The sequence below is a fragment of the Brachionichthys hirsutus genome, chromosome 4, assembly GCF_040956055.1.
Source record: "Brachionichthys hirsutus isolate HB-005 chromosome 4, CSIRO-AGI_Bhir_v1, whole genome shotgun sequence".
NCBI lineage: Eukaryota > Metazoa > Chordata > Actinopteri > Lophiiformes > Brachionichthyidae > Brachionichthys > Brachionichthys hirsutus.
Window position 1 is genome coordinate 9840261 of NC_090900.1, and position 24376 is coordinate 9864636.

The following is a 24376-nucleotide window of genomic DNA, read 5'->3' on the forward strand; positions in this document are numbered from 1 at the left end:
GGCCGCCTCGGCTCCATTTGGCCCATGATGTGTGTTGCCTGTTACTGTATGTAAACCGTCTCCTAACTAACCCATTTTCAGAGCTTTAGTCCACCAGCTATCAGCTATTTGTGATGTTGAATACATTTTGGCCTTTGAATTAATCCGTGTCCTGGAATTACAGCAACATTAGTAACAATCCCCAGTGAAAAGGCCTGACATGCCTGATGCCATAAAGGAGCAAGTCAACATTTTTATTTCTTTATAGTACATTTTTTAATGGAGATACTACTCTTGCATATGGTTACATCTGTCCAATATATATGAAGCTGCTTCGCAGAAAGACAACAAACAAGGGAGAAGAGCTAGTCCTTTCACCTACCAACACCTGAAACTCACTAATTATTAGATTATATGAATCAAATAAAACAAGCTCTACAGTGTAATTATGGAATTAATTATTTTAAATCGTTTCATCTTTGAACAGTGCAGGCTAGCTGTTCCCATCTGTTTTTGTGACATGCATTGAGCAGATTGCTGGCTACAGGCGCCATCTCGAGATAACGATCCTTCAGATAGCATCAATCATGTCATCTGACTGACAAGAAGGTACTCGACAAAAATGTGCTAACAATTGTGAATTAATCTTTCACCACATCCGAGACCAAACCACCTGGAATTATTTTTAACTGTTCAAGAGTATTTTTGGGTTGAACAGTGGGAGGGTGGGGGGGGTGTCACTGAGGTTATAATTTAATTACGCATATAAATAATGGCTATTACTCTGGGATAAGGATATACAGGGAAGCTATGTGTTTAACCTGAAGCCAGAACAGTGACAGCTCAAGGCCCCCAGATTAGTGACCTGATTTCCCCTTTAAAGAGCTTGGAGGGCCATGGTCCTGCATGCGAATGTGTACGTGTATGTGTATACACTAAATGTAATTTTATGTGTCTGAGAAGAGAAAGCGGGGTATTCAGTAATCATAAGCCAACAGCCCACCCCCAAGCCTTTCACGATAAATCAGCCTCTTCAACATAGGCCCAAAGTCTGTTTGGTACTTATCCCTCTTAAAGGGGTTTCCAGCCAGGATTTGGGTCAGAGTTGTTGGGAGGAGTATATTCCACTCTAAACACTGATCAAATCCAGACCGCATTCCAGAACCCCTTGTTAAACTGCTAACTAAACTCGCATCTTCCCTTTCATCCTCCCAAAGGTGAGTCAGGTGTGAAAAATCCTGCTTGCACTCACAAAGTGTTGAGTGTGATCTCCAAGAACATAAAACTCTTAGTGGGCCAATAGGATTACCCGTTGGTCACACAAACAAAAAGCTCAACTTCCCATGTACAGGAAAACACAATAAACATACACACATGTTAATGCTGTGTTAATTCAATGGGTTTGATTTGATTTATTATTTGGCAGGATGGCTACAAAATGTAGGGTGTCACGGTGGTGTAATGGGTAGCGCTGTCGCCTCACAGCAAGAAGGTGCCGGATTCAAATCTGTGCATATGTTCTCCCCTTGTCTGTCTCTGTGTGGCGATACATTCGGGGTGTACTACGCCTCTCGCCCATAGCCAGTTGGGATAGGCCCCAGCAACACTCCTGACCCGCAAGGTGGAAAAGCGGCTGTATTTCGCTGTATTCTTTATAACAAGTGATGGGTCCAAAGAAAGCGAGCGGTGAGGACACGGCATGGCAGCGGAAGTGGAGTCACAACAAAGTGAAGTACAGAGAATGAGATCAGCTGTTCTCAGCGAGGTGCTTGAAGAAGGGATGCTTGTGTATTAGGGAGCTGTGGGTGTGTTGCAATGACTCATCCACATGGCTCAGGGACTGACTGAGACAGGAAGTGAGGTCATAGCTGGAGGGAATACAAAGGAAGCCCACTCACTCTGAGCAGCTCCCCTGACGAGGGTCTGTCCTGAGGAATTTTCAGTAGGCAGTAGTCGACAAAGCTCCGGAAGGGGTCAGACCTTGGTAAATAGGGCGATGAGATAAAAGTGAATGATTCTCCTCCTGCACAATTAATTTAAGCAAAAATATCAGTTATTCTGATGACAGAGCCACACCCACCTACTGTCAATGATCGTCACAAGTGATGAATGAGCCCTTAAAACAGAACAACCCTATGTAATCTCTTGGTGCGATCCATATATAAACTATACACACATTATGGAAGCACGTGGGGCTATTAGAATACAGGCCACTGGAGCTGTGGAACACCGTGCCACTGACTGATCTAAAAATACACAACACACCACATGCTTTGGTTGCTGTGAAGGCTAGTTCATTTAAAGATGCCAGTTGTACCGTGCCCTGCACAATTGCTCAACTAAGTATGATGCTACAGCATTACATTTATAACAGCTATTCTCCATGCACATTTATAGGAGGCAGGTTCTTGCTTCAAGTTTCTGAAGACAAACCCTATGTCAGAGCCCTTAATACATGCTCTCTGTCACACTGTAAAAAGTGAGATCTTGGATGGAAGATGCAGGAAGGCCACTGGTGCCTTCAGGCAGGTCTGACACGCATAGAGAACAATACTCATTCTTCTTCCCTCAGCTGTGGAGAAGATGCAGCTTCATGCATCATATGAAAAGAAGCAAACATTGATATGGCACATACGGATATACGTTTATATAGGTAAATTATATGGAGAACATCACACATAGGGTTAATATTTGATCAGTTCAGTTCTCCTGAGTGTAACACTTCAGATACAAAGTATGAGAAGCAGCTACAGCAGGAAAGAGCAACAGAGGAATAGTTTATTTTTATTTTGTTTGTGGTTGTGTGTAAATGTATTAGATCTTTGAAAATATACAACATGAAATACTCAAAATATGAGAGTCCTACAATTCATGCTCTAGCTCACCCAAATATCTTCAAATGAAATGATCTTTTGTAAATTACCATACAGCAAGGAAAGTCTACGGTGTTATGAATAACCAAACAAATGAAAAACAGAAGCAAGGGTTTTTATTTCATCAATAAAAAAAATATGTAAAACACAGAGATGATGTATAAAATCAGAAATCAATAACGAACAAGATGATACACAACTGTTAGCATTAACTAAACAAAGGTGTTAATGCTGTGTGTGAGAATTAGCTGTAAATATGCAGCACAAAGTCTGTGAAAAGAAACCTCAGTGGAAAATTGTGATTGTGAACTACAATAATACTACCGTAGACTAATTACAGTGCTTTTGTTTTGATATATATAACTTTAACCCAGCAGGAATGCTAGGGGTATTTACATAGTATTTGAACTTCTACAGGTAATTACATGATCAACTTAACACAAGGCCTGTCACAGGGTCAAGCGGATTAGCACAGGGATGTCTTACCCTGGCTGAGCTGGGAGTGACTTGTGCTTTAACGTTTACAGCCGACTGGTAGTACTCCAGGGCTTGTGGACCGTTTGTTGGGCTAATTCCCCATTTCCTTTTGTCATTTTCTAGTGTGTTGGTGTGATGAACCGCATACTAGATACTGCATTGTTTGTATTCTACAAGAAATACTTTTAAAATTGAGAGGATTAAATATGAGAATGAAAAACAACTGAATGGTGGAACTTGGGAAACGTTTTAAACTCACCACTCATTGGATTGCAGTGTGGGGGAGTCGTTCTGTGCGATGTGATATAAGGCACTCATGGCATTCATGTTGAACAAGGGAGGTTTACGCTCAGCTAAAAAAAAAAAAAAAACACATGAGAAATGGGAGAGTCAGTCATTAATGGATGAGAGTTAAACTGTTGATAATTGCCACAAAGGTTCTTCTTTAATGAGGCAGATTCAACATCTCAAAGTCAGATTCATTCTCACCCAGCTCAATACAGGTGATGCCCAGGGACCAGATGTCCACCTTTCCCTCATATTGACCCTCATCCATGGCTAGGATCACTTCTGGGGCCATCCTGAGGACAGAGACATGCATATGAAAATGAGCACACATGGAGTTAAGTATGAGGGGGGAATCCATGATAATGTTATAATCTGCTAAACCTCTCAAAGCTCTTAAAGACTGCTATGCTGTGATAGAAGCTCAGTATTTGGAATATATGCATAATTCTGTAAATGTAGAGTGTGACAACAGAGGACATTACCGGTACATTAGTTATGTTAATGGTACCTGATAGGTATGCATTGGATACCCAAAGTTCTTTTCCAGATAAGGAATATATAACAATATTGGCCTGATCAAGCTGTCAAACAGCCATCTTTTTACACAAAATGTTAACATATGGTATTACCAAAGAGCCCAAATGGAGAAACATCATAGAATCTGGTGGACAGGGAGGGTGGACTGAAGATTAAAGTTAACGATTGAAGAAAAGTGTTGTCACAATTGTAAAGGAGTTGACAGACAACATGGATGTTGCTGAGGGGGAAAAGGAAAATTATCGTGGTAGAACATTTTATGATCAAGATTTAGATGGAATGTCTGAGATTTTTTAACCTGAACCTAAAATGACATCTTTTGAGGGGGAAGTAATGCATACAAATATAAACCAGCTGTTTTCCACTTACAGACTCATAATGTACCAGTGTCTGACAACACAGAGCAGCCTACAGAGAAACACGCTTCTGTGTTTAACTGAGGCTGACTTTCTCTCTGTAGTTTCCGTCAGTGAAAAATGAACTAACTCATTTAAACGTTATTCGTTGAATACTGTCTTTATCAGGATTAATGTCATGAATTGGACATATATGGTGATGTTCATCAAGAAAGGGAAGTGTTTCCTACTTTAGTGACACATTACGTGCACATTTGTTTTTAAAAAGCAGTGTCTCGCTTCCCTCTGTCTTTGTCTCTGCTGTCTCACTTTGCCTTGTCTGACAGGCTTCTTTAACGGTACTAAGCGAATGTTCATGGTATGATAATCGTGAAACAGGTAACCGCAACAAGCCTGGTCATTTCATGTCTTCATGCACTGATAACGGAACTCTTACCATTTCTAATTATTTTCTCATGAATTTGAAAATGTATTGGAACTATGTTTTATTTTTATCTTAGATGTCTGTTGTGATTTCAAAATACAAGTAACTCTGCACTTTTTTTTATACACACATTTTTACACTATGGTTCATATATGAATGACACTAGTCATACACTTAGATTTGCATGCAAATGAAAAAATCCCATTTGTAATCATGAGCTCTGGACTGAAAATTTAATAATTGCAAACAGTACAATTGCATGAAAATAATCTGTATTTATTATGCAAAGGACCCTAAATAAAAATACCTCACAACATGAGCTTCTGTTCGTCACCTTTCTTTGGTCTCATCATTTGTCTATGGCCTGTCGTGGTATACTGACCAATAAGGTGTTCCCACAAAGGAGTTGGCAGGTGAGGCAATCGAGGCAGATCCAAAGTCAGCCAATTTGACTTGGCCCAGTTCAGTCAGCAGGATATTACCAGCTTTCACATCTCTGGGTGAGCCGATGACGAGAACATGCAGGCCCAGCAGCCAAGAGAAATCACACTGGTTACAAGGATCCATTATGCTTCGATTCTGACAAGCTGGTCATATGTATGGTGTAGCTACATATACGTTCATTGTCACAGGCTTTCTGTCATCTGATTACACAGAACAATCAAAATGATTTATATTGCACCACTGTCTCTTATCATATTTGATTGGGAAAAAATAGGACGAGGTTTTACAGCTTAATTAGTTAACGCTGTGATCATGGGGAACATGAGCATTGCTCAACTCACATTATTATATTTTTCTAAAGTCAGTTGGGAAATGCTTGGAGTGGGGAAACAGACTGACTCACCTATGAATCATATTATGGGAATGTAGGTAAGCCAGCCCTAGCAAGGCACCATGGGTAATGGCAGCAATTTCCATCTCTTGGAGTGGTTTCTTATGAACTGAAAGAAATTTGTACAACAGAATGAGCAGATTCAAAAACCTGAACTATATAATAATTAAGAGCAATTTTACACACAAAAATGCATAATAATAAAGTTGTAGAACATAGTTCATGTCTGATCAAGATCGTGGCAACTCTTAGTCATTAGTCAAATAGAACCGAACCAAGCTGTACTTGGGACAAAGAACGTCCTCGTTGACCATATAGTCAGATGTAATAAAGATTATGATATAGTGCTGCACTCCACCTAATCTGCGTTACTGGGGACACGCACAATAACAGAGACTATGACTGAGGCAAAGGTTCACAGCAGAACTGAGGCAAAGAAATCTCATAGAAGATAAACACTGATACTGACCATAAAAACAGTTTCACAACTATGTTTAAAAAAAACTACAACAACCAATATACACTTACCTTCTAACAAATCTGATGCAGAGCCCAGACAGTATTCCATCACCAACTAAAATAGAATACAGTTACAGCACAATGACAAATTGTTTATATGGTGTAAGCTCCATTATAGGACAACCTGAAAACAAAGATTGTGGCCTTTACTGCACCTCTGATAAATAAAATCAGTCTGCAATGGAGGTGCTAGTGTTTAAAACACATACAGAAAAACTAAAGTATGTACGGGGAAAATACAGGCAGAAGTAGATTGAAAGAAAGAAATACTAACATGAAAAGAACCCAACAAGACAAAAGATCAGAAAAGATGGGCCAACAATGTTGTAAGGGCGAAACACGACGTAAGAAAATCCACTGACCCAGGCAGTGTTGTCCTTCAAGTAGCAGCCTTTGTACTCAATTGTGTTTGGATGTCGCAGCTGCCCCAAAAACTTCACCTCTTTGATGATGTCCTGCCACTTCTGCCAAAATCAAATACAGACACATACAAAGTTAGACATTACAATCCCTGTGAACGAAACAATTAAAGCAGGAAATGCCGTGACACTGATTGCATTGTTGCAGCTGGGCTCGCTGTAGTCAACGCTCACACCGCTATAATAGCTTTAATACCTGTGTCAACATTGTTCATCAACAGAAATGTATTTAAACAGCTGTTCACCAATATACTATGAAATACTGACAAAATGCATTAAAAGCAAGTTGATGTCGCACCTGATCAGCTAATTCAGAAAATTCAATGTCAAGGAAGAACATTTAGATGAAACCGTCACTGCCCAGTTGACATGTGTGGACGCCATATATACAGGCATCATGTGCGACTGCACTGGTTACGACATACCGGAAAGCAAGGGAATAGAGTTCACTAGAATAGAGTGGACGACAGTTTCCTGGTAAGCTCCTGGCAGTGCAAGCATTCCGCGGTCTCACCCACAATGTCCACAGAGACAAAGTCGTCTCCATCTACTCCAAAGCATAATATACTAAGGGTCATTTAACATGGGCCGATTTACGACCAAATCGGCTCGTTGACGATGTGGCGACTCCTAACGAGACTTATCGTCTTGGCGGTTTAAGAGGTTTGTTGTTTTCTGCTCCAACAGGAGGATACGTATCTTCAACCAACTGGTGTTGGATTAAACGTTTGGTATGTCTGTAGCTTTCTGTGTGTGAGTCTTACTTCAGTCGTCTGCTTGCCATTATAGGACATCTTTTTGATGGCCACCACCTCGTTCGAGTAGGAATTACGCGCCTGTGGAGGAGAAAAGAGAGAACATTTATTAAAAGTCAAGTTAAACAATCATTGACAAACAACTACCGGCATATAGAATTATGTTGGTAATGCTGAAATATTGGAATATATTCAGGTCAATTGTCACACCAGAAGAACGGGTATGTGTTCAAAGCGTGGGCTGATGGGCCTGCAAACTAGAGGGGAATTCCCCATGTCCTCTCTAATGGAATTCATCACTTGCATTCACATGCATCAACTATGAGAGAACACACAACTGCATACATTTATGTGACAAAGTATGCATAGACAGTAAAAACAAGAAAACCAGTATTTAATTCACTAATATTTTACCATCTCTTCCTATGAGCAGTCAGATTTTTGTCCTACAGTGATATGAGCGAAGGTCATGTTTTAATCACGTTTTTTGGAAATAGTTACTTAGTTTTATTTTGACTATCATTATAAATACATTTTCAGAAATGATTTGTTATGCTATTATCTACTAAAATTATAACACTTAGCTGCAGCAAATCCACGTGGACTGAATAAAAATCAATGTTACAAGCATCAAAATTGATTCAACGACTTACCACAGATCTATTAGTTGTAGTAAATGTCGAGTCGAGACAAATTTTATCATTATGTTGTGTTGCTGTGTTGTGAAATTCACTGTAAGCTTGTCTGAGCCAAACAATTAATAGCAATAAGGTTATTGAACAGTAATCAATGTGACATGCAACGCATACGCTGCTCAAAGACGACATTCTTCACCTTATCTGAATGTTTTTCTCCAAGAAAGAAAATTAATCAGTTATTTTAAGATAAATAAAAAAGATGATATTATTAACCACTCATCAGAGAAAATGCTGTAAGAAAGCATTTCAAATGATATACTGTATATGTGTATTTGTTATTGTTGATACTTTTGAATTATTGTTATATTCATGTACAGTTAATGCTGTAAATTGTTTTCGTTTTGTTATAACCAGCATAATATTTTTATTTGGTATATACAGATGTAAGTATATCCTCTTACATTTTTAAAGCAGGTCATTCCAGTATTTAAACGTGGAAGTGACCGTATATCTCAATCTGCGTCATTCTGTGGAAGAGCTAAAGCTTGGAGTGTGCCCGTTGTAATGTGGCTGCGTAAGTGTGTCAGTGAACACAGCGCTGGCATCAGGGCAGGATTCAGTTCGACACTGGAGCCCGTTAGCCAGACGGACAAGGGCACTGGGGCAACTGATGTATTTGGGCTGCGTGAGCCAGTGAGCAAAAGAGAAAGAGAAAGATAGAGGGCCAGAGAGAGAAAAAACATCTGTCTTATGAGGGAGGAGGCTTATTGCCCACAGCTCTGCATCTGGAGAGACAGGGGGAGATGTGATGTGCTTTCAATCGGCCCTCCATGCAGCTTAGAATCATCAGCTTGATGAGTAATTGGTGATTATGGGATTAATAAGAATGGCTACTGAGAAAGTGTCGAGAGGGAATCTGTATTCACTTAATTGCGTTCAAAGAGCCCATAATGCAGCAGTTCACAGTTATGTACAAAACGGGTAGCAATCAGTGAATTGATAAATGTATATGTAGCTTGCTAATAGATAATTCAAATGCAGCAATGATAATCATGCACTAAACGGATGAGAGGGCCTTGCTCAGTGGGCACCGCTCTTCTTGAAGGGTCTTGTATTTTGGTCATGTAAAGCTTTTGTTTGTGAGCTATGAAGAAAAAAAAAAAAAAAATCAGGACTTACGAAGTAGACAGCCCCAAAGCTGCCATGTCCGATCTCATGTAGGTCACAGAAGACATCCTCGGGGTCATTTTTGAAGAAGAGGTCGGCCAGCTCAGGGTCCTTCAGCACCCCTTTGCGTGTGGACGACGGCATTATGGACTGGACATGAGTTAGGAGCTGAGGACCACACTCTCGTAGACACCACTACTGCTACCGCCGCCAGATGTCCACGATGGGCCCGGCATTGGCCAGCCTGACCTGGGAAACCGAGAAGTGAAGATAACGAGCAGATTACTTTTTATTGCTCTGTTCAGCGCTAAACAAGGTGATTTTTTTAGGTTGTCATGAGGAGAGTTATGTTGATCATTTTCAATTGGGAAACTAAAAACATTCACAACTGGGAACACCAAGGATGATCTAACATGACTTCATAATCCTGTTAAAGAACATCCATATTCATGTATATTTGATTGATGCGGGGGAGGGGGGGGGGGGGGGGCGGGGTCATGCTGGTCATCCAAGTCATAGTCACACATGCTCACAAAAACAAGGCTGTGCACATAAACCACTCTCGACAGCCAATACTGAATCACCATTCCGCCGCTCAGTGCGATGTGTACAATGTTGTTGCTTTTGTTCATGCAGACGGACACAAAGACACCAAACCTTTCCATCACATGACCACAGCCAAGCCATTAAGCATGCACACATCCAGGACACCCTGCTCCAGTTGGCTTTTCTGCACATGCATTTTGTGTTAAAGAAAGCTCGGTGCCGGTATTTGCAGGGTTTTTAACTGAATGCCTGATTATCTGCAGGTCAGCTGTCAAAATGCCCCCCCCCCCCCCCCCCCAAAAAAAACCAGTCCCAGACATAAAATTAAGCGGTTAAAAATAAAAATCTAAGTCAAGTCAAAGTTTCTCAGTAGAGACTAGACATCCAAGAGTTTTCAAAGACATGCCAAGCCTGTTGTACTGCAGCATTGAAATTTGATTTCCCTCCAAAACAAGCATGGACCTCCCATAAGGTTGTGACTTGATCAAGAAGTATGGCTTCCACCACACACAAGTGTGCAGCCTTACATTCTTTGGTCACTGCGGAGCCTTCAGAAGCATGAAAGCCTCAATCAAGAACTCCATGTCTGTCACACAGGCCAGACAAATGAAAACACAGCGTGGAATATTACCGTATTGGCCCGAATATAACACGACCCCGGATATAATACGACCCCCTCTTTTTCAAGACTCAAGTTTGAGAAAATACTTTTTGAACACCAATTTCGATTTTTATACAGAAAATAATTACAGTACATCTGAAACAAATGATTATAACAATAAATTCGAGAGAAAAAGCATGTTATTTTGCCACATTCAAATCGTGCAAAAACTGTCTCACATCTTAATATCTGAACATTTAAATATGTGAACTAAAGTGCAATCACATTTGTAAATGAATGGCTTCTGGTTTTTAAAATGTAAATAAACCAATCTACTGATTAAAACAACAAAATTGCAATAACTGCATGAACCATCAAAGTGAAGTCTAACTGGGGAGATCGTTGTTCTCCAGCGCCTCCGGGGTTAACTTCCAGACCATGCTGGGGACGAAGGCTGAAGCGCAGCAATACAAGATGGACGCCGGCCAGACGTGCTGAATCACTGAAGCTGCTTTATTTTACTTGCACTGTTAAACAAAACTCTGTTTCCTCCTATTGCTCGCATATCTCTGTCTCCTAGTTGCACTCTCTCTCTTTCTCTCTCACACACTCGCTCGCTCAGGCGGGACACACCCCAGCTGGACATGCGCAAACACACACACACACACACATCCACACAGACACATCTCACAACATATGAATAAGGAAAAACATCGCAATAAAATAATGATCAGCGTTTGCTTTAGCCTGGGTAGTTCAGTTCACCATTCGTTGTAACGATATCTGGCGCCATCTAGCGTTCAGAATGGGTATAACGTCTAGACCCCGAATATAACACGACCCGACTTTTTCAGCCTAATTTCAATGCAAAAAACATCGTGTTATATTCGGGCCAATACGGTAATACCCGTTAGGCTGCAGCAGATAGTGTATGTGCCGTTCAACAAACACGTGGTGCCATTGCCATCAGGCTTTTGTGGGTGCTTTCCTGTGTGTTGTTTACCTCCATCGGGAACCTTCATGTCCATGTGTTAGTTAATTTGATTTGTGTGCGCATGCATCCAGGTTGCATCAGCGCTGTCAGTCTCTCGTCCGAGTTGCCCCATGTGCCCCCCCACCCCACCCAAAGAAACTGGATCTTTGTGAAGGAGGTTTGAAAGATAACCTAAAGCACAAAGGCTGGAAGGATAAAGCAGGTGCGCCAAAGAAAGATAAAAATGGAACAAATTAACACCGAATACATGCGATCACTCTGGAGACTGCACACCTCCCTCTTACCCTCTTTTCAACTCCTCTCCTCTTCCTCCTTTCATCACAGTTAAGAAGTCTTTAGTGATGCAATGTGGCAACAACAGGTTGTAATAGCGGGTTGGTAAAGCTGTCGCCAGTGCAGCAAACCCCAATGTTTGTGCGGTTTGCTGTGTGTGTGTTCAGCTATGGATTGTATTGTGCTGAAAGAGCTGATTAGGCAAATGGCTTAGACAGATTAAACGTTTGGTGCGTGTGTGTGAACAGTACATGTGTACAACTACACACTACTCATGACTTTGCTTGTGCAGGTGTGCATTAATTCGTGTGTATGTGCAGGGCATATGGTGAACACTCAATGTCATCTGAAAAAGTAAATCAGAAAAGATATGTGGAAGTGACTGCGAGGGTAGACAAAACATTTGCTACACAAGTAATGCGAATCAAATAATACATTATTGGTGAAAGGGCACTGGTTTTTGAATATTGGAACAGTCAAATTCTAAAAAGATAAAACGAAACTAAAATGTTTTACACAACTATACTTCTGTCATAGAACAGTTTTTCCTTTTGATTTAACCTGTGCCTGCCATGTCTGCCAGTCGGTGGTGGTGATACATCTTAAAGCTGCTTGCATCCACTTTTAAGAAAAGGACATACCACGCACACACACACACACACACACGCACACACACACGCCTTTTATTTTGGTATCATCCATCTTCTGTTTTCAGCCTCTTATCTTCCTTGTGGGTCACGGGTCTGCTACCCCAGCTGGCTATGTGTGAGAGTTGGGGTACACCCCGGATGTCGGGCCACATGAAAGGCAAACAAACATGAATGCACAGACTCACAAGCTGCATGTTTTTGGAGGTGGAAGGAAGCCGGAGAACCCGGAGAGAACCCACGCAGACACGGGGAGAACATACAAACACCACACAGAAAGGAATGGCACCTGGAACTTTGTTACTCTGAGGCTACAGCGCCACCCACTGTACCACTAAGCCACCCTATTTTGGCATCACTGAGAGAACTGAATCAAGAGTCACTCAACAGCGGTTGACGGATACCCAGGATCTTAGTTGAAACTGTGTTTCAAGCAAACATGCAACCTGCATACAGCCAAGCTATGAAGGCCTGTTTCTGTTACTTCTCTCTTGTATATGGGGAATATAAGCAAGCATACACACGTAAAATCAAGATGCACATACATGAAACGCATGAGCTCAAACACAAAAACGCACATCGCACAGCCTCTAACCCTCAGGCTACGTCAGTCATGGTATGACTAATTGATGGACCAACATGTTGTTGCAGGACCAAGTTCATCAGGCTGGTGTATGCAGCTCTGCACCACTTACAACAATATTTAAATGGGACATCATAACATCTAGCTCAATTATTTCAATGAATAAGAACACCATAACCAAAAGGTATAAGGGTATACAAAACTTTGAACAGTGAGTCGATTCTCTCAATAACTGTCCCCTATTTTAAACTCAATTCTCTTTTCATACATTTGTCTGAAACGCTTCGGTAAGAAAAATATTTTATTTTTCAGATCATGCATGTTGCACTCGATCTTATGGGTTTGCCCATATTATTTCAAAACACCTTGAAAGTGGAAGCTAAGCTGATGGTTGTGAATGAGTGCATGTGCGTGTATTTGCACACAGTCATATACAATGTGCAAGGGAATATACTAATGCCATCCATCATGCCAGTGGGAATACCCAAGTGTCTTACATGTGCATGTACAGCCAGAGGGTTTAGGAGCTTAGTGGCCTCCCAACCAGCTTTAGACAGGAACCGGAATTAGGCAGAATGTGGGAATTCTTACTGGAATTAAAATCAGAAGCTCTAATCACCAGCTCTCTAATAAAAAATACAAAAAACAGGAAAATCTGCTAAACTGCGCTTTGAGAAAGCATCAGAGGGCAGTATGTGGATAAATTTGGGTAGACGCATATGAGTTTAGAAATATTGATTTTTAATTTCAATTTAATTACCTCCGCCGAGGCGTAAATTGTGTAATCGCCAGCGTTTGTTTGTTTGTCCGTCCGTCCTTCTGTTAGCAAGATAACTCAAAAGTTTCTGGAGGGATCTGGAAGACATTTTCAGGAAATGTTGGGAATGTTACCAGGAATAGATGATTCGATTTTTGTGATGATAAAGAAGAGATTCTGGTTTCTGGATCACTTTGACATTTTCATTAACATTGAAGTCAATTGAGCTCGGTCGATTATTAGGCCCGAGCGCCTATACTAGGCGTAAGGGGCTATTGCTTTTGCAACGCAGAAGACGACAACTCTCGACAAAGTTGACGAGCGCAGCTCGTCAACCCTCGGCATCCAACACACTCACGCACACACACACCGACACTCAACAGCACACACACACACACCGACACTCAACACACACGCACATACACAGACATCGACAAACACGAGTTGACGAGCGCAGCGAGTCAACTCGTGTTTGTAACTGTCTTCCGATGGTTGACGAGCGCAGCGAGTCAACCATCGGGCGACCAACACACCCACGCCCACACAAACGACACTCAACAGCACACACACACACACCCCGACACTAAACAACACAGACACGCAGACACACACACACACACACAAACACGAGTTGACGAGCGAAGCTCGTCAACTCGTGTTTGTGTGCCCCCACAGACGCGTAGCCCTCGTCGAGACCAATCCGAAAATGTATTTTGTGTAGAAATCGCACACTCAGAAAAAAAGTTATATTGTTTTTGCAAAAATTCTTTATTCTTTAGGCCCGAGCGCCTATTCTAGGCGTAAGGGGCTATTGCTTTTGCAACGCAGAAGACGACAAGTTGACGAGCGCAGCTCGTCAACTCTCGACAAAGTTGACGAGCGCAGCTCGTCAACCCTCGACAAAGTTGACGAGCGCAGCTCGTCAACCCTCGGCATCCAACACACTCACGCACACACACACCGACACTCAACAGCACACACACACACACACTGACACTCAACAACACACACGCACACACACAGACATCGACAAACACAGTTGACGAGCGCAGCGAGTCAACTGTGTTTGTAACTGTCTTCCGATGGTTGACGAGCGCAGCGAGTCAACCATCGGGCGACCAACACACCCACGCCCACACCCACGACACTCAACAGCACACACACACACACCCCGACACTAAACAACACAGACACACAGACACACACACACACACACAAACACGAGTTGACGAGCGAAGCTCGTCAACTCGTGTTTGTGTGCCCCCACAGACGCGTAGCCCTCGTCGAGACCATTCCAAAAACGTATTTTGTGTAGAAATCGCATACTCAGAAAAAAAGTTATATTGTTTTTGCAAAAATTCTTTATTAGGCCCGAGCGCCTATTCTAGGCGTAAGGGGCTATTGCTTTTGCAACGCAGAAGACAAGTTGACGAGCGTAGCGAGTCAACCCTCGACAAAGTTGACGAGCGCAGCTCGTCAACCCTCGGCAAAGTTGACGAGCGCAGCTCGTCAACCCTCAGCATCCAACACACTCACGCCCACACACACGACACTCAACAGCACACACACACACCCCGACACTAAACAACACAAATGCACACACACAGAGATCCACAAACACGAGTTGACGAGCGCAGCGAGTCAACTCGTGTTTGTAACTGTCTTCCGATGGTTGACGAGCGCAGCGAGTCAACCATCGGGCGACCAACACACCCACGCCCACACCCACGACACTCAACAGCACACACACACACACCCCGACACTAAACAACACAGACACACAGACACACAGACACACACACAAACACGAGTTGACGAGCGAAGCTCGTCAACTCGTGTTTGTGTGCCCCCACAGACGCGTAGCCCTCGTCGAGACCATTCCGAAAATGTATTTTGTGTAGAAATCGCATACTCAGAAAAAAAGTTATATTGTTTTTGCAAAAATTCTTTATTCTTCTTTATTTTTTTCTTTTTCTTTTTCTTTTTCTTCTTTGTTCTGCTGTTTAAACGGCAATTTGACCCCCTGAACATGCTCGAAAACTCACCAAACTTTGAACCAAGCTCAGAACCGGCGAAAAATTAATTATTTTATGTGTTTTAAAATTGGGCATGAAAAAGTGGCGCGCTAGCGCCACCTACAAAAATCACAATGCATTGTGCCTATGGGGGGTCCGACGCCAACTTTGTCGGACAGCCACGAAATTCGGTACACACATGCGTCAAGTCAGGGCAAAAAAAAAAAAGTATTATGGCCACGCCCCCAGACACACAGGAAGGCGGCCATATTGGATTGAATTTTAAAAACTGCAGAGTCAGCGTTTGCACACACACACAATCCAATCCAAACCAGATTTTAAACACTTATTGACCCTTCCTACCTGGACATTTTAAAAGTGAAACTTTGACAATCAGCCTTACAGCGCCCCCTAGAGAACGATAACAAAAATTGAATGGGAATTCAAAAAATACTTTGCCAGAAATGATTGAAACTTACTAGAAAAGTCCCTCATGTGGTACCGATCAAAAAACACAATCGTAACCATGTTGTTGTTTTTACGCCGTTGCCATGGCGATGGCAACCCCTCCTATGGGGAGGGGTCCGATGCCAACTTTGTCGGACAGCCACGAAATTCGGTACAGACATGCGTCAAGTCAGGGCAAAAAATTAAATAATATACATATAATAATAATAATAAATAATATAATAATATAATAATATAAGATTATGGCCACGCCCCCAGACACACAGGAAGGCGGCCATATTGGATTGAAACTTAAAAACTGCAGAGTCAGCGTTTTCACACACACACTCCAATCCAAACCAAATTTTAAACACTTATTGACCCTTCCTACCTGGACATTTTAAAAGTGAAACTTTGACAATCAGCCTTACAGCGCCCCCTAGAAAACAATAACAAAAATTGAATGGGAATTTAAAAAATACTTTGCCAGAAATGATTTAAACTTACCAGAAAAGTCCCTCGTGTGGTCCCGATCAAAAAACACAATCGTAACCATGTTGTTTTTACGCTGTTGCCATGGCGATGGCAACCCCTCCTATGGGGAGGGGTCCGACGCCAACTTTGTCGGACAGCCACGAAATTCGGTACAGACATGCGTCATGTCAGGGGAAAAACAAAATGTATTGTGGCCACGCCCCCAGACACACAGGAAGGCGGCCATATTGGATTGAAACTCCTGATGGCAGATGGCCATATAATCCAAATAACGATTTGACTAAACTGTGAGCTACTAATGCAGCTAAAATCTAAACACTTGCGAAGCACTCAGGACAAAAGCGGCGTGCGTCGGCGGGTCAGCTCAACGGCCTGTCGGCCGGCGAGGGCCTACAACGCCGCTTGCGGCTTTAATTTTTCTTTTTCTTTTTCTTTTTCTTCTTTGTTCTGCTGTTTAAACGGCAATTTGACCCCCTGAACATGCTCGAAAACTCACCAAACTTTGAACCAAGCTCAGAACCGGCGAAAAATTAATTATTTTATGTGTTTTAAATTTGTGCATGAAAAAGTGGCGCGCTAGCGCCACCTACAAAAATCACAATGCATTGTGCCTATGGGGGGTCCGACGCCAACTTTGTCGGACAGCCACGAAATTCGGTACACACATGCGTCAAGTCAGGGCAAAAAAAAAAAAAAATTATGGCCACGCCCCCAAACACACAGGAAGGCGGCCATATTGGATATAATTTTAAAAACTGCAGAGTCAGCGTTTGCACACACACACACTCCAATCCAAACCAAATTTTAAACACTTATTGGCCCTTCCTACCTGGACACTTTAAAAGGGAAACTTTGACAATCAGCCTTACAGCGCCCCCTAGAGAACGATAACAAAAATTGAATGGGAATTAAAAAAATACTTTGCCAGAAATGATTGAAACTTACCAGAAAAGTCCCTCATGTGGTCCCGATCAAAAAACACAATCGTAACCATGTTGTTGTTTTTACGCTGTTGCCATGGCGATGGCAACCCCTCCTATGGGGAGGGGTCCGACGCCAACTTTGTCGGACAGCCACGAAATTCGGTACAGACATGCGTCATGTCAGGGCAAAAAAAAAAGTATTATGGCCACGCCCCCAGACACACAGGAAGGCGGCCATATTGGATTGAAACTCCTGACGGCAGATGGCCATATAATCCAAATAACGATTTGACTAAACTGTGAGCTACTCATGCAGCTCAAATCTAAACACTTGCGAAGCACTCAGGACAAAAGCGGCGTGCGTCGGCGGGTCAGCTCAACGGCCTGTCGGCCGGCGAGGGCCTACAACGCCGCTTGCGGCTTTAATTCTTTTTCTTTTTCTTTTTCTTTTTCTTTTTCTTTTTCTTTGTTCTGCTGTTTAAACGGCAATTTGACCCCCTGAACATGCTCGAAAACTCACCAAACTTTGAACCAAGCTCAGAACCGGCGAAAAATTAATTATTTTATGTGTTTTAAAATTGGGCATGAAAAAGTGGCGCGCTAGCGCCACCTACAAAAATCACAATGCATTGTGCCTATGGGGGGTCCGACGCCAACTTTGTCGGACAGCCACGAAATTCGGTACACACATGCGTCAAGTCAGGGCAAAAAAAAAAAAAAAATATGGCCACGCCCCCAAACACACAGGAAGGCGGCCATATTGGATATAATTTTAAAAACTGCAGAGTCAGCGTTTGCACACACACACACTCCAATCCAAACCAAATTTTAAACACTTATTGACCCTTCCTACCTGGACACTTTAAAAGGGAAACTTTGACAATCAGCCTTACAGCGCCCCCTAGAGAACGATAACAAAAATTGAATGGGAATTAAAAAAATACTTTGCCAGAAATGATTGAAACTTACCAGAAAAGTCCCTTTGTGGTCCCGATCAAAAAACACAATCGTAACCATGTTGTTTTTACGCTGTTGCCATGGCGATGGCAACCCCTCCTATGGGGAGGGGTCCGACGCCAACTTTGTCGGACAGCCACGAAATTCGGTACAGACATGCGTCATGTCAGGGCAAAAAAAAAATGTATTGTGGCCACACCCCCAGACACACAGGAAGGCGGCCATATTGGATTGAAACTCCTGACGGCAGATGGCCATATAATCCAAATAACGATTTGACTAAACTGTGAGCTACTAATGCCGCTCAAATCTAAACACTTGCGAAGCACTCAGGACAAAAGCGGCGTGCGTCGGCGGGTCAGCTCAACGGCCTGTCGGCCGGCGAGGGCCTACAACGCCGCTTGCGGCTTTAATTGACTGATGTTTCTGGAATTTGACACCGTCAAATCTTATCATCCAATTTCATCCGGAACGGAGCAAGAATGGAGTCAGTAAAAGAATATTGTATTTTAGCATTGAAAGCACCATTTACGGATTCAAAAATCAGTTAAAAATACACATTCACTTTCACATTTCATGGTTGGTGTATAAAGATACTAAAAACAATTTAGAACCTTTTGATGATGATCAATAACAACAATATTCGGTAACCTCAGCTATTGATGCCACTCAAGGACTTCTCTAGACTATTATTGCAGATATTAGTCCAGAAAGAATATAAGAAGTAGATTCATACTTCTTGAACTGAAAATGCCAACACAAAAGGTTGCACACATTTGTTAGGGCTGTGCTACACGAGTTCTGAAGATTCCCGCTTCATCCGTTCATGGTTATGCTTATTATTACGGGCAGTGTCTGCAGGCGTTTGTTGTTTTGTTTGACAGGAGTTGCATTCCTTTCCTACCAATACATATCTCTCTTCTCTAATCTTGATATTCATCATAGCAGTTCTTGTTCACGGGCAGCATGATGGCGCAATGTTTAGCGCTGTTGGCTCACAGCAAGAAGATCTCTAGTTCAGCTCCAACTCGGGGCCTTTCTGTGAAGAGTTCGCAGGTTCTCCGTGTCTGCGTGGGCTTTCTCGCACCTTAATGTTTGTCTGTCTATTTGTGGGCCTGCGATGAACTAGCGGCTTGTCTAGGCCCCTGCCTATACACATGTACTGCATGTGTCATGTACGTACGCATGCATGCAGGCCTCCTACATGACATTAAATGGGTCAAACATATTGTAAATTATACAGAAGGGTATTTAAATCTACAACTCTGGGTTGTATAGAGATGACCAGCCAAGTAAAAGTTCAAATATAAAAATATGATAACTAAAGAATCCATTTATGAGACGCACACCATTATGGCCACTATAAGGCATGCGTGAACGTCACTTCGAAATGTGTCTCAACTGACAACAGTGACATTATAGTTAAAATTATGGCTGACAAATGTGTGCTAAGATGCAAGTGTGGGGGGAACCAAAAATGAAATGATTGGCAGACTGTCCCAAAAGTTTAAGTTATTTCCTCAGTATCCTGTTATTTAATGCTGTGATGCAGCGCATACAATCAATAATTGTATTCATGACCCCCTTGTGTTTCACAGCCACCTCCCAACCTCCTCCACTCACACACTGATGACACCACATGCAGAAATAAAAGGAGAGGACAGATGAGAAAAGAGGAATAAAAATGAATCGTGCTCCTTCGGAGTGTCCCTGAATGATTTATAACACAAACTGACGCTTGCATGAACCTCTAGGGAAGTTGGGCTGCACTTCTTCTCTTCACTCACACCATCCTGCTTGGCATTTGTGACCAACCAACAAGCGGAAGCTATAGATAGAAAGAAGGAGTGAGAAAGGTGAAAGTGTGCGTCATTTACTTCAGCCCATCTTCAAGAGGCTGATTTTAAAGATTCAAGATACTGTAGGTACTACGAAGACCTCAACTTCCATTCTCAATCTTGTGTCATGTTTTATGGCATGTGTGGGAATGCTTGTAACTTCTGCATTTGCTGTGCTCTTGTTGTTGGCAATCTAAAAACGATGAGGCATGAAACAGAATTTTAAAAACGGAGAATGCAAAAGAGAGCAAAGGGAGTTACAGCCAGCGATCATCCACTTCCTGATGTTCAAGCCTCGCTTCTATTTAGCTTAATATTAAGCTGCTTTTCAGACAACTTGTAATTGTCCGAATCCTTTCTGTGAGGAGTTTGTGTGTTCTCCCAGTGTCCACGTGAGTTTTCTCCGGTTTCCTCCCACCTCCAAAAACATGCAATTTAGGCTCTTCCAAATTGTTTGTAGTGTATGAGTGTCTGCTTTAATGGTTGCCTGTTGTCTGTATGTGTGTGTGTGGCGCCACACACACACACACACATACAGACTCATCATACTCATCACTCATCATACTAAAAATAAAACAAGTCTTCCAGATGGGCCACAATGCAAAACATTTATCTCAATGTCCTGGGGATCACAGTAAAATAAACACAAAATGTATTCCAGCAAAATCTCAGTGATAATCTAATAGAAGGCCTATGTTAGACGAGCTCACACAAACACGCACGCACACACACACACACACACACACACACACACACACACACACCCTCCTTCAGTATGAAAGCTTCTTTTTTTTAAACCAATCCCATGAATCCAGAGGGGTCAGTGTGTGTGTCCATCCTTTCAGAGTGAAGGCCGGAGTTTTCTCTTTAAAGCCATTCATCCTCTCTGGCAGCTATCAGCGCTCAGTCCTTTTAAACTGAACCCTCCCCCCCACCCCCCAATCTCGTCAATGGTGTGCGTGTGTGTGTGTGTTCTGCTGTCTTTTTCCGAAACACACACAAAAGCAATCTCTTTACTCTCTTCCAAATCCCTCCTCTTAAATAAAAACAAGCATACACGCACAGCCACAGTGAATGAAACGAGCACACGCACTTGTGTCATGTCACAGAATGCCATCAACAGGATGTTAAATAATTCAGTAGTCCCTCAGACATTTCTGCACATCAGAGAACGTGAGGGAGGTGGAGCAAGGGCACCACCGGTGGAGATGAAATGTTTGAAAGATCAACAGGTTATAGAAGCTACGATTTAACCAACACAAACCAGATACTACTTTCAAATCGAGAGGGCTACATACCATTTTATTTTATATACCCTGTTATCTGCCATACTATAAAACCACCAACTCAACAGATTGTTATTGCTCAAAAACTGTTAAACAGCCTTGGGGGACTGTAGCAGAAGAAATCCAGGTGAAGGTCAGGGAGAAGGGGATTGGTTTTCAGCTGGACAAAGTACAATAAATACAATAAATGAGGGAGTACACTGATTGAACCTTGATCTCAAACATACACACACACACACACAGCCAAGGTTATAGAAAAAACAAAGAATTGTATCCCATACCTTAAAATATGTTGAGTTTTAAACACTACTTTAATATGCAAAAAAAGAAGAAAACATTTTGAATCCCATCCAAACAGTTTGTTACTCTACAAGCACTTATTTCTGCTTCTTGACAGCTGTATAGCACATGCCCAAATGTGGGAGCATGAAGTTCATGTAATTTCTTTTCTCTCAGGCAATCATTATGGTCTGAATCTATTTCTGCGGGCCCGGTACACTACCAGTTCATTATTTTAACCGAACACGACTCCGCCAGTGCCACCTCCTCCGAGCTGACTCACTGAACAAAGCTCAAAGTACAAACTGTGGTGAATGCAAATATGTCTGAAAAGCATTAAACTAAACTTAAGCAATTTACAGAGAATATATTTGGATCTTTATAGCAATATCTCAGACACTGTCCAGAGGAAAATTTGAAATAAATGAACTGAAAAAGTAAGAATAAACACTAGGATTGCTCTTGAGCTCAAACTACGGTAACACTAAGTCCATATGACAGACACAGCATGAGCAGCATGTTAGCAGCTCAGTGCTCCAGACTATCTGCACACATGACATACTCATGTCACCCAGATGTTCCACTTGGCATCACAGTAAGATATAGACTGATTTGTGTGTGAGATACATCATCTGCATAGACATAAAGCCATAGATACAACCTTCTCTTCCCAAGCTTTGAGTAAATCCGGCTGATATTTGCATGACTTCTAGCTGTCAGTCACAAACAGCATGCACAGGAGTGTGTTGGAAAAACACTTTCTAATATATAAGACAAGGAGGTCATGAGTTGAAGCCGGAAAAAGAACATGTGGGAGAACGTGACAAAGTGAAGAACAGCCTCCATTTGCTGAAACTCCAGTTACAGTACAAGGAGAGCAGCGAGGTTATTTTCTTTCAAATAAAATTGTTAAAAAGAAAATCTACTGCAAGGCTTTACCCTTGGGCGCTAAATCTTTTTGGCCTGTGACCCCTGAAACAAAGCAGTATTGATTAGCAGGGCAGCCCTGCAAATGACTGTGGGCAATTCACTTTAACGCATGTAACTGATTTCTGTACTCTGATGGAAATGACAGCAGATACAGAAAAAGAAAGGTACTAGGAAAAAGAATGCAATGACCTATTTTTGTTATTCATTAGTCTTTTCTGTGTTCGTGTCATAAATATGATGAAAATATATTTGTCACGTCAGCACAAAGTGATGAGGAGTTTTATACCATAGTACAGCAGTACTTAAATTTAACATGAATGGACTCTCATTCATTTATTCCAGAGTAGAAATGTGTTCAATTAGCAGCAGCTCTGTCTACAGTCACATTAGCGACGAGCCGTTACGTTAACAGAACATGTCAAACCAGAGCCCATGATTTATTCTAAACCACGAGTCTGTTAGCCAGTATTAATATAATATATAATATAATATAAAATACAGCCACTGTTTAATAAAAGCTTAATTAAATCTCAAAAGATGCAGATTTAGTAGTAAAAGGATAGAAGTGACAGATACATGCTAAGTGTAATTGCTATGTATAATTGCCTTGCACAATTAACAATTTATTGAAAGAGTGGGAGGGTCCTTGAAATCCCAGTCAAAACCCAAACTAAATTAGCCCCATTTATGCAAACATTTCTTACACAGAGAACGCATAACAGAGAAGACCGTTGTTTCAGACAACAATGTTTGCTTATCCTTAACAGAACAGCGGCGGCGTAAAAGGTCCAACAGTCTGCTCAAGGCAGGACAGGTATGCCTTCAATCTGGCTCGCCATTTTGTCTATACACAATGGAGGCATGAAGAGGGGTCTGTCGTTTCACCTGTGTGAAGTCGGCGAGGTAGTAATAGCGGATCGGACGTCTGTACCAATGCGAGGACGACAGACAGAAGGAAACCTACCGGCATTTTCTCTCGTAATGAGACCAACGGGTAAAATGAAAGCGAGAGACAGGGAGCAGATCAAGTCGAGGAAACCCTAAAAAGGAAACCTGCATTTAGGTCACCGAGTCATTTCCCTTGTGTTTGGTCTTTTTGCCCTTTTTCTTTTGCAAATACACCAACAGCATAAATTACCTACCGGTACATCATCAGAGGGCTTTACAGAGAGGGAAAGAGCTCATGGGCTTCGGGATTTAGGATTTCAGCCCCTATAATGTCTGTCCGCAATTAGTTTGGGAGTTTATTGCTCAGAACTTCCTCTTCCACTTTCAGATCTGTGCCCATTCACCCAAGCCTATATCCCCCCTACCCCCCCACCCCTCCACCATCTTAATTATTAATTACTTGTTTGCTAATTCCATGTAGTCCAGTGTGTGTGTGTGTGTGTGTGTGTGTACAGAGGAAAGCTGTAAATGATCAGGCAAATTACATCAATCTGTGTCAATAAGCAAAATGTAGCAGTGGAATGTGTGGGCTCTTTTAAGGCTCAGGCAGTGAAATGTTGAACAACTATTTATGAATCTACATAATATAA

At 42.0% G+C, this 24376-nt stretch overlaps 1 protein-coding gene across 1 annotated transcript in view; it reads right to left on the reverse strand.

The window, feature by feature from the left end:
• Positions 1-24376, reverse strand: part of taok3a (TAO kinase 3a) — a 50556-nt gene that overhangs the window by 18214 nt on the left and 7966 nt on the right. The window contains exons 2-10 of the mRNA XM_068738708.1: positions 9280-9516; positions 7472-7543; positions 6651-6752; positions 6298-6343; positions 5782-5878; positions 5317-5430; positions 3819-3910; positions 3589-3682; positions 1878-1959 (exon numbers count right to left, since the gene is read on the reverse strand). Coding sequence (XP_068594809.1) covers positions 1878-1959; positions 3589-3682; positions 3819-3910; positions 5317-5430; positions 5782-5878; positions 6298-6343; positions 6651-6752; positions 7472-7543; positions 9280-9411 — 831 coding nt within the window. The 5' untranslated portion in view covers positions 9412-9516. The remainder of the gene's footprint in view (positions 1-1877; positions 1960-3588; positions 3683-3818; positions 3911-5316; positions 5431-5781; positions 5879-6297; positions 6344-6650; positions 6753-7471; positions 7544-9279; positions 9517-24376) is intronic.